We start from the raw sequence: 13,617 nt of genomic DNA, 5'->3' as shown, positions 1-13,617 counted from the left end.
GGAGAGCAGCTGTCAGGGCGTTTGAGAAACAACAAAAATAAAATGATGGGTACAGCATATGTCTGAGCAAATTAACTGCTCAGGGAATAAAAATTGCTAAGTTTTTTTTCTCTTGTGTTTAGGTAAAATGACACCATATCTACCTGGTGATTATGTTTTGGCTGTCCACTAGGACTGGGTATCATCACTATTTTTCTGAATCAATTTGATTCACAGCAGCCTATTTCGATTTGATTTCGATTGAATCAGCAAATCTGCAAATTATGCAACACCACCTATTTTTCTTGAATATCAAAGATATTCTTAGAAAACTTTTTTTTCATTTTTTTTAAACAATGGGTGCATTTACTTGACAATCAAAGTCAGTTATTTGGGAGTAATCAGATTACTGTAATAATCTGATCTGACACATCTACATTTATTTCTGAAGTACCATAAACGATACAGTGTTTCCCAGATTCAGAGCCAGAAATGCTGTGATGGGGGAAAAAAAGAAAAAAAAATGGCCACGAGCTGTGGGTAGTGACCGAAAGAACAAGATCGCGAATACAAGCGGCCGAAATGAGTTTTCTCTGCAGGGTGGCCGGGCTCTCCCTTAGAGATAGGGTGAGAAGCTTGGTGATCCGGGAGGGGTTCAGAGTAGAGCCACTGGTTCTCCACATCGAGAGGAGCCAGATGAGGTGGCTCGGGCATCTGGTTAGGATGCCTCCTGGACGCCTCCCTGGTGAGGTGTTCCGGGCACGTCCCACCGGAAAGAGGCCCCGGGGAAGACCCAGGACACGCTGGCTGGACTACATCTCTCAGCTGGCCTGGGAAAGTCTCGGGATCCCTCCGGATGAGCTGAAGAATGTGGCCGGGGTGAGGGAAGTCTGGGTTTCCCTGCTTAGGCAGCTGCCCCCGCAACCCGACTCCGGATAAGCGGAAGAAAATGGATGGATGGATGGATGGATGGATGGATGGGTGGATGGGTGGAAGCTGCCTCATTCAGTGGAGTCACTCTAAATATTCTTAAAGTTCAGATCTCAAATAACATGTTGATGTTAATAAAACCTACAGAGAATATTGGATCAATTTAAACCCGTTGCTTAGCTGTGCGTTGCTGTGATGACTGTGACGCTATCGGCATAACACCGGAGCAGGAAAAATACTCCATCTGCTCCTCACTGGAGCAAAATGCTTCCATCTTCAACCTGCCTGAGAGAATTTAGAAAACTCTCATATTTTGTCTGATTTTCAGCTGGTTGACGTGTTTTCCGACGTGTGCTCTCTGTTCTATGATGGAAACTTTTGTGTGCGCGCATGTGTCTGTGTGCATGTTTACACACAAGGATATTTTATTGTTTATTAAACCAATTCAAACTGAATGAATATCGACTGAGTACCAATTCTCCACAAAAGTCATCTCAGGCTACCTTTAGGAAAAAGGAAACAAGTTCAAAATCAGGTCCAAACCTTTTCTTTTAAGTTTTCCATTTGCTTCTTTTCAAATCCCTCTCTCTTTAGATGCTTTAAAATTTTACAAGACAAGATGGGTGATTTAATCTTCATTAAAATTAAAAGGGGCTCTTTCTCTGACCTGACTAGCTGAATTAACAGGTGGGCTTTTTACAATTAGAGAGCTTCAGATGCTCTTAACCTGATGTGCATTATATAATCTATATCACTTATTTAGCTTTGCTTAATTTAGTGATGAAAAGAAAAAAAAAAAACATCTATCTGTCTATCTATCTATCTATCTATCTATCTATCTATCTATCTATCTATCTATCTATCTATCTATCTATCTATCTCTGTGAATGTTATCTCATCAGAATCAGAATGATCTAATTTTGAGATTCACTTTGAATGCGTTTACTTTGTAATTTGCAAAATTAGACTAATTTTCAGCATTAGGATCTGACTTTGTAGCATAACATACATAACAGGATACAACTGAAAACATTGTGAGTCTCCTTTTTAGGTTCAGTTCTATAAGGAACATAGGAGGGAATTTTTTGATGGACTGACTTGTGAAGGTGAAGCAGGAGACTGGTGCAGAACAAGAAAGGGAGAGAGGCCATGGTTTGGGATTGTAATGACATTGAAAAGGCAGTAAATAAATAAGATTGGTTTGCTTCTCTTTGAAATCTGATTGATGTGTCTTTTGGGATGCCCCCCAGTATGAAAGACCTACTGAGTCTGTGGCTTTCATCACTGACCGAAAATCGATGAGCCAGGATGTATGAGAAGCTTCTGCTCTCTACCCACCAATCTCTTGCTAGATTCCCAAGTAACTGTCTCACAAGAAAGGGAATAAGAGATAAAGGAGTCAGGTAGCTCAACTCTTATATATATGTGTGTGTGTGTGTGTGTGTGTGTGTGTGTTCAATTACATTATAGGTGGTTAAAGGGAGAAAAATACAAACATTATACACAATGCAGGTGTTGAAGTCTGCTTCAATTCAGTGAAGTTTCAGCCCACACATAATTATAATCTGCTGTGTTTGACGTTCAGCTCTCAACAGAACAGCTTTGGACATTGTCAGGTTGAGTTCATGTACTGGAAAACTGAAAAAGTGGTTATCTTAGGAGGGTCTTGGACTGAATTTCAATGGTATATTATCCTAATGCTACTATATATTGAGTAATTTGTAGATGTAGGCAGTGGTCAGTAGTAAGTAATTCCAAAGAAAGCAACTAAAAACTAAATCAGTAATGTTTTCAAAGCAGAAATCTATGAGCATCTTGGATTTCATGAACTTACGAGGAAGCAAGAACCATATAAATTCATACAAATTTGACATGCTGACAATTCTGACGAAGCCATTAACTGTTTTTAACTTTGACCGTAATACTTGAAAAAAAAGTGTCACTAAAATTTTATGAAAATTTAATAGCTAAGAGTCTCTCACCTTTATTCCATGAACAAAAAATAAACAAACAACAAATAAAAAGGAAAAAAAAACCCACGATTGATAAAAATAATAATGAGGTAAATAAAATGCAGTTCATTTTAACTGAAGTAAACTGCTTATTGTAAGAAATCACAAAGATGCCATGTAGATAGTAATTTAATCTCCACTAACCATAGTTTACTCACAGAACTCATGAATTTGTTGGCTCTTCAAAAAATTGATTCATGGTGTATAACACTAGTGCATGCACATACAATCTCTTAAAAAAAACCACAGTAATTCAGTTAATTTGACCTTTCACTCCACCAAGCATAAATCTAATTCTCTGAGCTGAGTGTTACTTAAGTGCGATTCAAAGCTGATGTGTTGCCAGATGGTTTTGGATTTCAGCTTCACTCTTCATATAATTAAAATAGTTTTTTACTTCTCCTTATTCCTCCACAGTGTAAATAGATGGCACATGTTCTGCAAATTCTGGTGTCCAGAGAAAAGGCATTTCCTTAATGAAAGGAAACAGGGTTGATAGCTAGTTTCTAGTGTAATGTATCATTGTAGACCTATATGTAATGTTTTTGGGCTAAAAGTGCGGTGTTTTTGATTGCCATTTGGTCACAGCCCCCTGCAGCAATGAAATGTGATTTTGGACCACCCTTAAAAAGCTTGAGCAGGAAAAAAAAAAAAAAAAGTTTTTCACTAAAACAGTTCTTGACATTTTAAAATATTCTTAAATTTCCAAGACATATTCCACATTTTCATTTAAATCTCTTAAGTTTCTTTACTTGGTTTTCAATAACGTTTATGGATTTTAACGAAATTTCCAATATAAAAAAAAAGAAAAAACAGACTGATCTTCTTGCTTGTTTATAGAAGAGTTCAAGTAGTTGTTGAGGTAGCTATGTGCAGCTATATGGAAAACTGAGAATACAATACACTGAAATGCATCTGAATGTTGTTCATTTGAATTGTTAACAGAGAAGTTATTGATGTATCTTGATAAGGAGATGTGGAAAAATTGGCTTTAGGCAAAAACGTCTCTGGACGCTGACTTGAATACTAAAAAGAAGTTTATTACAAAAGTTCAGACATCAAAACAGATTTCTGCAGCAAAACCTGGAGGTCCCAAAGCCAGGACGAAGACCCAAAGACCTGATGTGTCGTTCTGTCTTATATATGGTTTAAACAAAGAAAATTCCTCAGTCCTGTATCCTCCAATCATAGAGTTTGCATATAGGATGTTCGTGTGCATAGAAGACATGTTCGTGTGTGAATCCAGTCTGTAGGACAGAGAACCTTATATGGTAAATCTTGAGTGTGTATCATAAAAATGCTATGCTTAGATCCCTCATTATAATTAAGAAGAAGTCGCGAGGGGGAGGGGGAGAAAATGAGCAAATAAGGTTCCTGGAATTAGACTGAACCCGATGCAGAAACGGGGCTTCTGTGGGCTCCATCAATCCATCCTGTTACTGTTGAATTAGGAGCGGCTGGTGTAATTGCATAACACATGACTATGGCCCCTGGGGTTAGATTTTCCATCTTATACAAAGTGGAGAGAAGGAAATAGGAAATGCTTTTTGAATTGGGTGTAATTGTGACTGGCAGCACCTAGAATTGTGCTCAGTCTGACACTTGAGGTAGTCTGGCTAAGTGCAGTTTAGCCTAAAGGATGAAAAAGAACGGCATGCTGGGTGTAAATGAAGTCCTTTTGACGTTAGTGAAGATTCTAGTGCGACTCTGACAGAATCTCTCTGGTGCACGCTGCTTGCTTAAGGATGACAGGAGGTTAATCAAGCTTTAAAGCATGAGATTACAACCGACATGACAAGTGGGATTGAATAGATTTGGCAAACTGTCTGATAAAATTGCTACAAGATCCTTTTTACCAGTAAATTTAGAGACTAAAATTCCATCAGTCCTCCAAACACAATGTGCCAAACTAGGGTACATAATCATTGACAGTGTTGTACTAACCCAAAGACTACAGCATCATTATTTAAATTATGAAGAAAAATCTCCACTTACCACTATGTACACACACGCATCAACCCACCAGAGACTTCCAGAGACTTACTTCTGTGCCTTTTGTCACTCCATCAGTGGAGTACTAAATTATTTCTCTTTGAGATGTACTTAAGAACTCCCCCGGGTAAAAAACAACAAAAAAAAAAAGAAAAAAACTCTTAATCTCTGAGTAAATATTTATGTTTGTTCCGTAACAATACATGAGACAAATTCCACTTATGTTCTATAGTAGCAGAATTAATTTCCAGATTCCATTTAGGAAAAAATCCATGGAATCAGCACGTCAAAAGGATTTTCTCACCTCAGAGTACAGAATCCATGCAGCCGTTTATCAACCAGTATTGGGCTCTATATCAGTAAACAGGGAGCTGTCAGTGCATAATACATTTTGGTAGCTTTGCAATGGTCTTCTTTAGGAGGAAAAATGTGCTGGGAAGAGTCTGATTCACAATGCTATTCAGGAAATTCAACCACTGCATCAATTTTTGTTGTCAAACACAGAAAAAAAAAAGGAAAATAGGTCCCAGGCTTACAAAATATCGTTTATAGTATAAAGACATATTAACATGTATTTTGCTATACTTTGATCTCCTGTAACTACTTCCCTGTGTTGGGCCTGTGTTGGGCCAACACAGGAAGGCCAAGCAACTTGATCTTATCCCCTTTGATTTATTCATAGCAAGCAGGGTAGGGCAGGCAGACCTCTTTGTCAGCAGGTATGCATACCATATCAATAAGTTTTAAGTTTGGGACTACTGCTCATTATTACCAAATATAAACCATCAAAAGACAAAAGAGCTACATTTCTTCTCCATGCTCTATTCACTTAGTGAGACGCTAATGAACTTCAGAGCAAGAGAAATGCTTCCTTTTGTTCCCTATGCCCTTCATCTCATACTCTGTAATACTTAAATTACTATCTTTCATACGGAACAGTGAAATGCTTAAATTTAAAGAGAAGTACTACATGACATTTAAGTGTAGCAGAAATGCCCAGCTTATCTTATCTTAATTAATGAACAAGGGTCTGTTGGTGTATAAGAACTATACCTGCCATTACAAACCACCAGTGCATCTAATTGCATTGTGTTGTGCATGAAGGTAAGTAACGCTATATGTATTTGTACTTCCATTTCTCAAGTTCTAGCATTAGCTTCATTCCATCAAAGTAGAAATATTCCACATTTTCAAAGACAGTTTTTGCTGTCAAGTGGCAGCTTGTCTACTGTTTAGCTTCATTAAACTAAAACTCTTCATCTGTTTATTGTTGGTTTGAAGTTGTTGGTTTAAAGTAGGCTCTTCTGTGTAAAAAAAATAAATAAAAAAACATTAAATAAAATTCATGATAAACCAGTATAATGTCAGGTACTTGGACATGCACAACCGCAACTCAAAAAACACATAACAGTAAGACAGCCTGCATAGTATGAAAGTCAACAATCCTTCATGCTGTTGCATATCAGTTTGACATTTACCAGTAATATAGGGGAAAAGCAGAATAACACACATAAACAATGTGAGTGGTGAAAACATGGAGATCTACAGACCTGTCCCACAGAGTATTTCCTAAACATTGCTATAAGACAGAAAGTGATATCATGCTGTGACAGTGTGTTCCAGAAGGTAGTGCAATGAACAAGATAACAACTGTAGCTGCTCCAAAATTTAGACAATGTGCTGAGTGAATATCTTTCTACCTTCATGACCAATGTGAAGATCATATATTACAGGATTTAACATATTAGAATCATGGGGGGAAAAACAATGTGCATACCTTCCACACAGGTGTGCTTTATTTTACTGGACTTCACAGGTATTCACACAGTGTTCCTAGTTGGTTGTGTTTTGGCATTACTAAACACAATGACACAACGTGTGTGGTTGACAGGTTTAACTGTTGGTCAAATTGTGTGGACTGATATAGAAACATGAGGATTCAAAATATTTAATCTATGTATCAATTAATCAGTTTATCCTGTGGGTAGACTTCTGTTATTTTTAACTCCAGCTGTCATAAATGCCGGTAACATTTACTGGTTTTGACATGTGTTCTAATTTCTGCTTGTAATATGCACATGACACCATTTAGTATATGAATCTGTGGTTTATACCTATTAGCTAAAAACACAGTTGCCTTACCTTGCCTGTGTTTCCGTTATACCCATGCAGAACTCTAAAATATGTTCAAATACATGAACAGGACTTGTTAATACTAATACAGTTTCATTTTTTTTTTCTTAAGTACAGTCCTTCTTACATAAAATATCTTTTAATATCTTTATTTCTAAATGTAGGGACTTAGCACAAAACTCTGAATTGTTGAAGAGCAGCTCAGCTTGAGGAGTCTGACAGGAAGGACATGCGAGTTATTCAGCCAGGAGCACAGCATTGTGAAGCAACATGATGTTGGATCGGTGTTAAAAAGGTAGTTAAATAAACACACACCTAGAGTTCTGTTACCATAGTTAGCACCCGGCCACCGAGAGGATGGACTGGAGGGGCTTTGATCACCTGTAGCAATGTTGGTGGTAAAAAAATATAAATGAATAAAATAAAAAGGAAAAATGGGAAGAAGACAAGGGGAGAGGAAGAGAAAAATGCATCAGAGGTGACACATTTGATAAATTGAAAGAAAACCACTCCCAGAAGAAAATAGGAAACAAAATATCTTGAAGTTTGCTGCTACACCCACATAGTTGGATAAGAAAAGCAAACACACAATAAACCCAAATATAGAAATATGGAATGACGATGCAGCCTGTTTATTAAAGAGCAGAAATAAAGCTGTGAAAACAAGAAGGGAGTAAGAGTTGTTATACACCTGTATGTTTTTCTAGCCACACTGCATACAAGATTTTATCCATACTTTCTTCAAAAGGTTATTTTTTTCCCATTAGAATGTAAATGAGTGAATAAGTAAACAAGAGTTAAAAAGTACTGAAATGTTTTGGTCTAAAACAAGCTTTTCATTGAAACCACTCAAGGTAGAACTTAATAATAAATTATGACTAGGTTCACCATTAGGTCTAATGGAAAAGTGTGTCCAAACTTTTAATTTGTAGTGTATATATATAGGTGCAGACTTTAATTTACAAAATTACTTTTATTTTTCTAGCTAAGAAAATCTGTGAGCACCTGTGGCTCCTCTGTGGAACTTCAATATCAATTTACCCTCACACTCCTGCTAGGTGGTAGTCCCCTGGGCATGGCCCATTCATCATGGCAGAATGGAATACATTAACACGAGGATTACACTAAATCAGCCACGGCCCCATTGCTAAGTGTTTTATAAATGGAAAAGGGACAATGCATTTCTTTCGGCCTTCACTGAGACACTCGTGAGTGTGTAGAAATCTACACATGTTGAAGCTATACTTGTGGATCAATCAGTTTCATTTTCAGGGTGGTCAGCAGCCAGCCATTTTGCTGTAAATAAATGGCATTGATAAGTGGAACGCCATGATAACGATGCTTTCCTTGTGCTTACCATTGCGTGGTGTTCGTTTTCGTCGATCACGGAAGGCTGCCCCAGACTGTAGAGCTTCCATAAGGCTGTCCATCACACCAGTTTCATCTCCTTCTGTAAGACAACAGATAAGACGATGTTATAGGAGGAGATGTACATTAACAAAGCAGCATGAAGTACTTAACACAATCTTTACAGATAAACACAAACCTGCCTGCTCCAAGGTCTAATGTTTCCAACTCTTTTGGATGCCTTTTTTACAACAGGTTTATGAATTAATAAAGATAAAATAGAAATCACTTTGATTTTGAATGAGTTTTAAACAGCCCTTCAAAGTGTACTAGTTCTGAGAGAGGCCTTTCACTCAGGATTGTCTTTATTTCTTGTGGAGCCTTTTTCGAGGAGCCTCAGGATGAAAGCGTCCAGTGACGATCACTGACAGATATTCTTTATGAGGCTAATGCAGAGAAGGCAAGGGCTCTTTACAAAGATTTAGTTTGGAGCAGTTCGATACTAGGATGCTCTATCATTGTTCAGTCAATGACACTGGGACCAGTCTTCGAAAAACACTGTCCCTGCAAACCATTCCAGCTGTCCTGTGGACCCATGAAAGCAGAGAAGTGAAGACAGTCAGCATTTAAGGTGCACTTGCTATAAAGCAAACAGCATTACTATCTGTACCAACATCACAGTATGCAAATGCAGCATACCACTCGGCGGTTACAGAGTTAAAAATAAAAAAATAAAAAAAAAAGCATAGGTTCCATATCTGGGTCATCTATCTTTAAGCTTTAATACTAATGAGTCAGAGGGGCGACCTTTTTATCATTCTGGTCCAAAATAGACATTATTTTAAACCACGATCATTAGGGTGAGTTATTATGGAGCTAGAACTAGACTTGGCAATCAATTCTTTTGCAGGTATGATTTAACTAGCGCTTCCTCAATGTTTAGCATCTTGTTCTTGCTATGTGCTTACAGACAAAGGGAAACTTTTAAACAAGAGGAAAAAAAAAAAAGTTAGTTTCAGCAAACTGAGTACCTTGGCATTGTATTGCGTGCCATTTTATAAATGAAGTGGCACATTTCACCACTACAACAGAAAATTACTGAAAGTCCCACCATGTTGTTCCCTTCTTCTCCAGCAACAAACCACCCAACCTGCAGTTAGTCACACAAGTTAAAAAAAAAAGAAAAAATAGACTGTACAACTAAGAATAGAAACATGCCTTTATGCAAATAATAAAAAAAAAAACTCTTAAGTCGTGCTTGCTAATTTTACTCTATCTTATTCTCTCTTTTTTCCTGAAGTCCTTCCCAAGGGCTACTTTGAAATCAAAGTATCTGTTCCGGCTGTGTGCTGTGCTTAAAAGCAATCCTGATTAAATCAAGCTTAATTAGACCAGCTTTATCTGAACAAAACCAAAGCTGAGCCAAGTAGTGCTTATCTAGAATTGCAGCACTACACCTCAGATAGCAAGCTCATTGGTTTAAAAAGGCGACCATGGGTTTTGTGTCCTGTGGACCTGAAGAAGAATATGTTGAACAACTTGTACTTCTATATCAGCTCCCGAGATCTCTAGTCAGTCCTTCATATGTGGGCTAGCAGGAACACATTGTAAGTCGGACAGAAGGAGGATGTGTTAAGTGGCAGGTAAACATTTATCTACAACAGCCAAGCCACAAGAAACTTTGTGATAGCTCCTTCTTCACTGCCTTCTTCATGTAGACCTGAACATCACATGGGGCACCTGACACTTTGATCAATTTGTCCTACTTCCAGTTTAACTGTAGCACAATTCATCATTTGTAATGGCTAGGACATGGGAGCTGTGGAAGACTGGGGTTCAGGACGGCAGACACAAAGAACCAAAATGACTAAAATGGGAAACATACTCCCCTGTCACTTCACAGTGCTCAATTAACTATGTCCTAAGCTGTCCAAAGCTTAAACTCGGGCATCGAGACATTCTCACAAATGAGCCTTGAGAGTGTCTAAAGTTTCTCACAAAACTATAGTTATTCTGCAAAGACAAGGTAAGCATTTAGTCTGGATTTTATTTTACTACACTTATTCAAGTAATCCTCAAAGCAAACTTTTTTAATTACTTACTGTAACATTGCTGCCTTTAGCGGACATTCCTCCTTGCTCCTCTAATTCACACGTCTTATATTGAGCTGTTAAACCTGAGCCAAATATTCATCTGCTTCTCATTAGCAGCTATGATACACAGCATAGTGAGGAATTATAGAAAAGCTAACCCTTTATGCCCAAAGATCTTTCTCAGGAGGAAAGATCCCCTCTGCTCACAGGAAATTGCTTTCTAAATGGGTTAAGATGAGCTAAGACCCAAGACATTGACAAACCCTTCCAGTAATGAAACACCTTGGTGGGCACCCTTAACCGACAGCCTTGGGGTCCTTTAATGATCTTATTAAAGCACGTGGAAGTGTGGAACATGGTTGCAGCTTTTTCTTTTTTTTTTTTTAAACTTCTAGGTAATATCTTAAAAAGTTAAACCTTTAAAGATGAAAAATAAAGCTCTATGAAACTGCCAGAAAGATGGTGTACATGCTCCTTATCTCTCTCTCTGATTCCTTCCTACTTGCAATCCTCCTCCTCACATTTTACCTGGGTTTCTGGTGATACCTGAACCTAGAGGCTGTGCCAAATGTAACCGTGAGCCCTGGGGATAGACTCAGTCTGCGATATATTTACAAGCAGTACTATCACATTTTCTAATTAGGAGGAGCAACAAGAGCAATGTGCTCTCAGCAGGATTGCCATAAAAACTTCACACATCAGATTAGTTTTTGCTAAGAGAGAAAAAAAATACAGGCAGTAAAAAAGCAGTTTCAATGTACCAGTCACCAATCCCAGGAGCAGAACACTAAGTCGAATGTCGACACCAGCAAAGGGAGGAGAGGGAGGGATAGGAAAAGAATAAGCACAGACACTTTAAGTGTCACCATCGGGGAGAAAAACTGTAAAGATGAAATGAGGTAGGAGGAGGAAGAATGCAGGGGATGAGGTTGGGGTGGGGGAGATACATAAGGCAGCAAGGGAGAGACGTGAAGAGTTTCTGTGGGTGCAGTGGTGCATGTGGTGGAGTGGGTTATTGAGGGGGAATAATGGAGCAAGGCAAGACACAAGGTCATAAAACATCTTCCTGGATACTTGACAACTTGAGCTCTGTGACATTTAATTATTTCTAAAACATACACTGCAGCGTGTGAGCGCAGGCACACAGACCCTCAGCTACAGTTATACCTGCCACAAGTTTAAAGTGATACAAATGTGTGCTGTTTATTTGCAGCAGGATTGGCTCTGCTTATCAAAGCTAAATGTTTGGTGTAGATAGGGTGTGTCCAAAGTCCGTCCTTTGAGAGCCGCAGTCTTGCAGGTTTTTAATGTTTCCCTGCTTCAACACACCTGACTCAAACGAAATGGATCCAGCAGCCTATGGAGTTCTGCACAATGACTGAAGAAATAAAACACTGAAAAACTGCAGGACTCTGGCTCTTAAGGACTGGAGCTACAGGAAGCCACTGGTGTAGATTCTTGGCTGATATTCTGTGAATAACTCTGACATAGAAAGAAGGTAAGAGGAGAGTAAGAAGCTAGAGAAAGTAAGAAGCTAGAGGAAGTAAAATTGAGAAAGACCGGCTAATGTCAGTGGGGTGTCCTGTGTTTTAGGCAGCTATGGACAAAAACAGATTAACTCAGGTTTCAAGCAAAGTTGTTCACAAGAGAAACACATCTCTGGATATGGCTAATTTTCATTCTAAAAACAACGATATTCTGATTAGGTTGTAAACATGAGTTGCATATATGTTTGAGTTTACTTGTCACAGACAGTCTGATGAAAACTTTAGATAATACTACCAATTATGTAAATGTACAATGCATCTAAACTAGATAGATCATATTTTACTTTATTACCATTTTGTATTATTAGATGGGACATGGATCTTTGCAGTGTCTATACCACCCTGGAGCCAACAAAGCTAAAAAATTGGTGATTTCTTTGCTGGAGAACACTTTTGGGTGGCAAACGATTTAAGTCTAATACAGAACTTACAACTTTTTTTCTGGACTGCTAAGTATAAAGATTGTAATGTTAATGTTGCTGGGATTATGTGCGGCTCATGCTGTGGCTACGAATTTTCCTCAGCTGTGATTGTTATTGTGATTGTTATCACAAAGGTGAAAAGCAGTGAGTACATTATTGTTGTGCCAATAAGGTGGAACCCATATGTGTAAATAAATTGTAAATGAAAATGTAAGAGCCAATTAAGAATTTTTCTTTTAAATTTGTTTTTAAAAAAAAAACAACACGACAAATGATGAAAGAAAAAAAAAATTTAAACCTCAAAGCACAATTTGTCCTCTTACACCACTAAAATTTTTTTCACCCTAATAGTTTTCTTTATATCAGATTACACGAGTATTCCACAAAACATGGAACATTACTTGGGCTTCTACTTCCACCCAAACACCCATGGGCGTTTTGTTGTGAACTAATTCTGCTGGAGGCTAAAAGTGCTGTGAAAACTCTGTTAGGACATAATATTGCAATTGAGGTGTACACGTCTAAATAATGTGACTAAACTCAGCATACACCAAAAAACATGACCCATTATTTCTCACTCCTAATGCGACATGAAAAAGATTATGGTGATGGGGAAAAATATGCTATTAACACGGTGTCCTTGTTCAGATTAAGACCTTAAATTAATTTACTTTTTTAATATTGCTGTGCATCTTAATGTACACAGCCTCCATACAAACAAAGTCTCTTTTCCACCCCTCTTTTTTTAACTGCCATCAGTCATTTTAAACACTCAAGGAAAAAAGAACAGCTGTCACCTCAAAGACACGACAAAGCTTTTCACTCAATCATCAAAGCAAAAAAAAAAAAAAAAAGAATAAAACAAAACATAAAATGATGTTGGGCACTCTTTAAACTCTAAAGGCATGACATTCCTATAATTATACAACAATGTCAACAAACCCTGTTCATAAATTCAATTTGCTATCTGTCATCTCCTGCATGTTTTGCTGGGAAGAAAAAACTCAGTGAATCGATTGAGAACTCAATTTTTTGACATGTAGCCCTGATGATTCATGGGGGAAAGGAGAAACAAATAAGAGTGTTCTGCCTACTATATGGGATTCTAATGTAATACAAAATATGACATCCTTTATGTCACAAGTAAAACTCGTAATCCCAC

General features: G+C 37.8%; 1 protein-coding gene across 6 annotated transcripts in view; it reads right to left on the bottom strand.

Moving 5' to 3' along the window:
* diaph2 (diaphanous-related formin 2) overlaps positions 1–13,617 on the bottom strand; it is a 367,693-nt gene that overhangs the window by 39,090 nt on the left and 314,986 nt on the right. For 5 of the 6 annotated variants that reach the window (XM_041989577.1, XM_041989580.1, XM_041989582.1 and 2 more), the window contains 2 exons: positions 8,404–8,496; positions 7,362–7,427 (listed from right to left, as the gene is read on the bottom strand). In XM_041989577.1, the coding sequence (XP_041845511.1) occupies positions 7,362–7,427; positions 8,404–8,496 (159 nt within the window). The remainder of the gene's footprint in view (positions 1–7,361; positions 7,428–8,403; positions 8,497–13,617) is intronic. The other variant, XM_041989581.1, reaches the window with a different exon arrangement.

This window comes from Melanotaenia boesemani, chromosome 7 (genome assembly GCF_017639745.1).
Source record: "Melanotaenia boesemani isolate fMelBoe1 chromosome 7, fMelBoe1.pri, whole genome shotgun sequence".
Taxonomy (NCBI): Eukaryota; Metazoa; Chordata; class Actinopteri; order Atheriniformes; family Melanotaeniidae; genus Melanotaenia; species Melanotaenia boesemani.
This window is presented reverse-complemented; position numbering and strand designations above follow the sequence as displayed.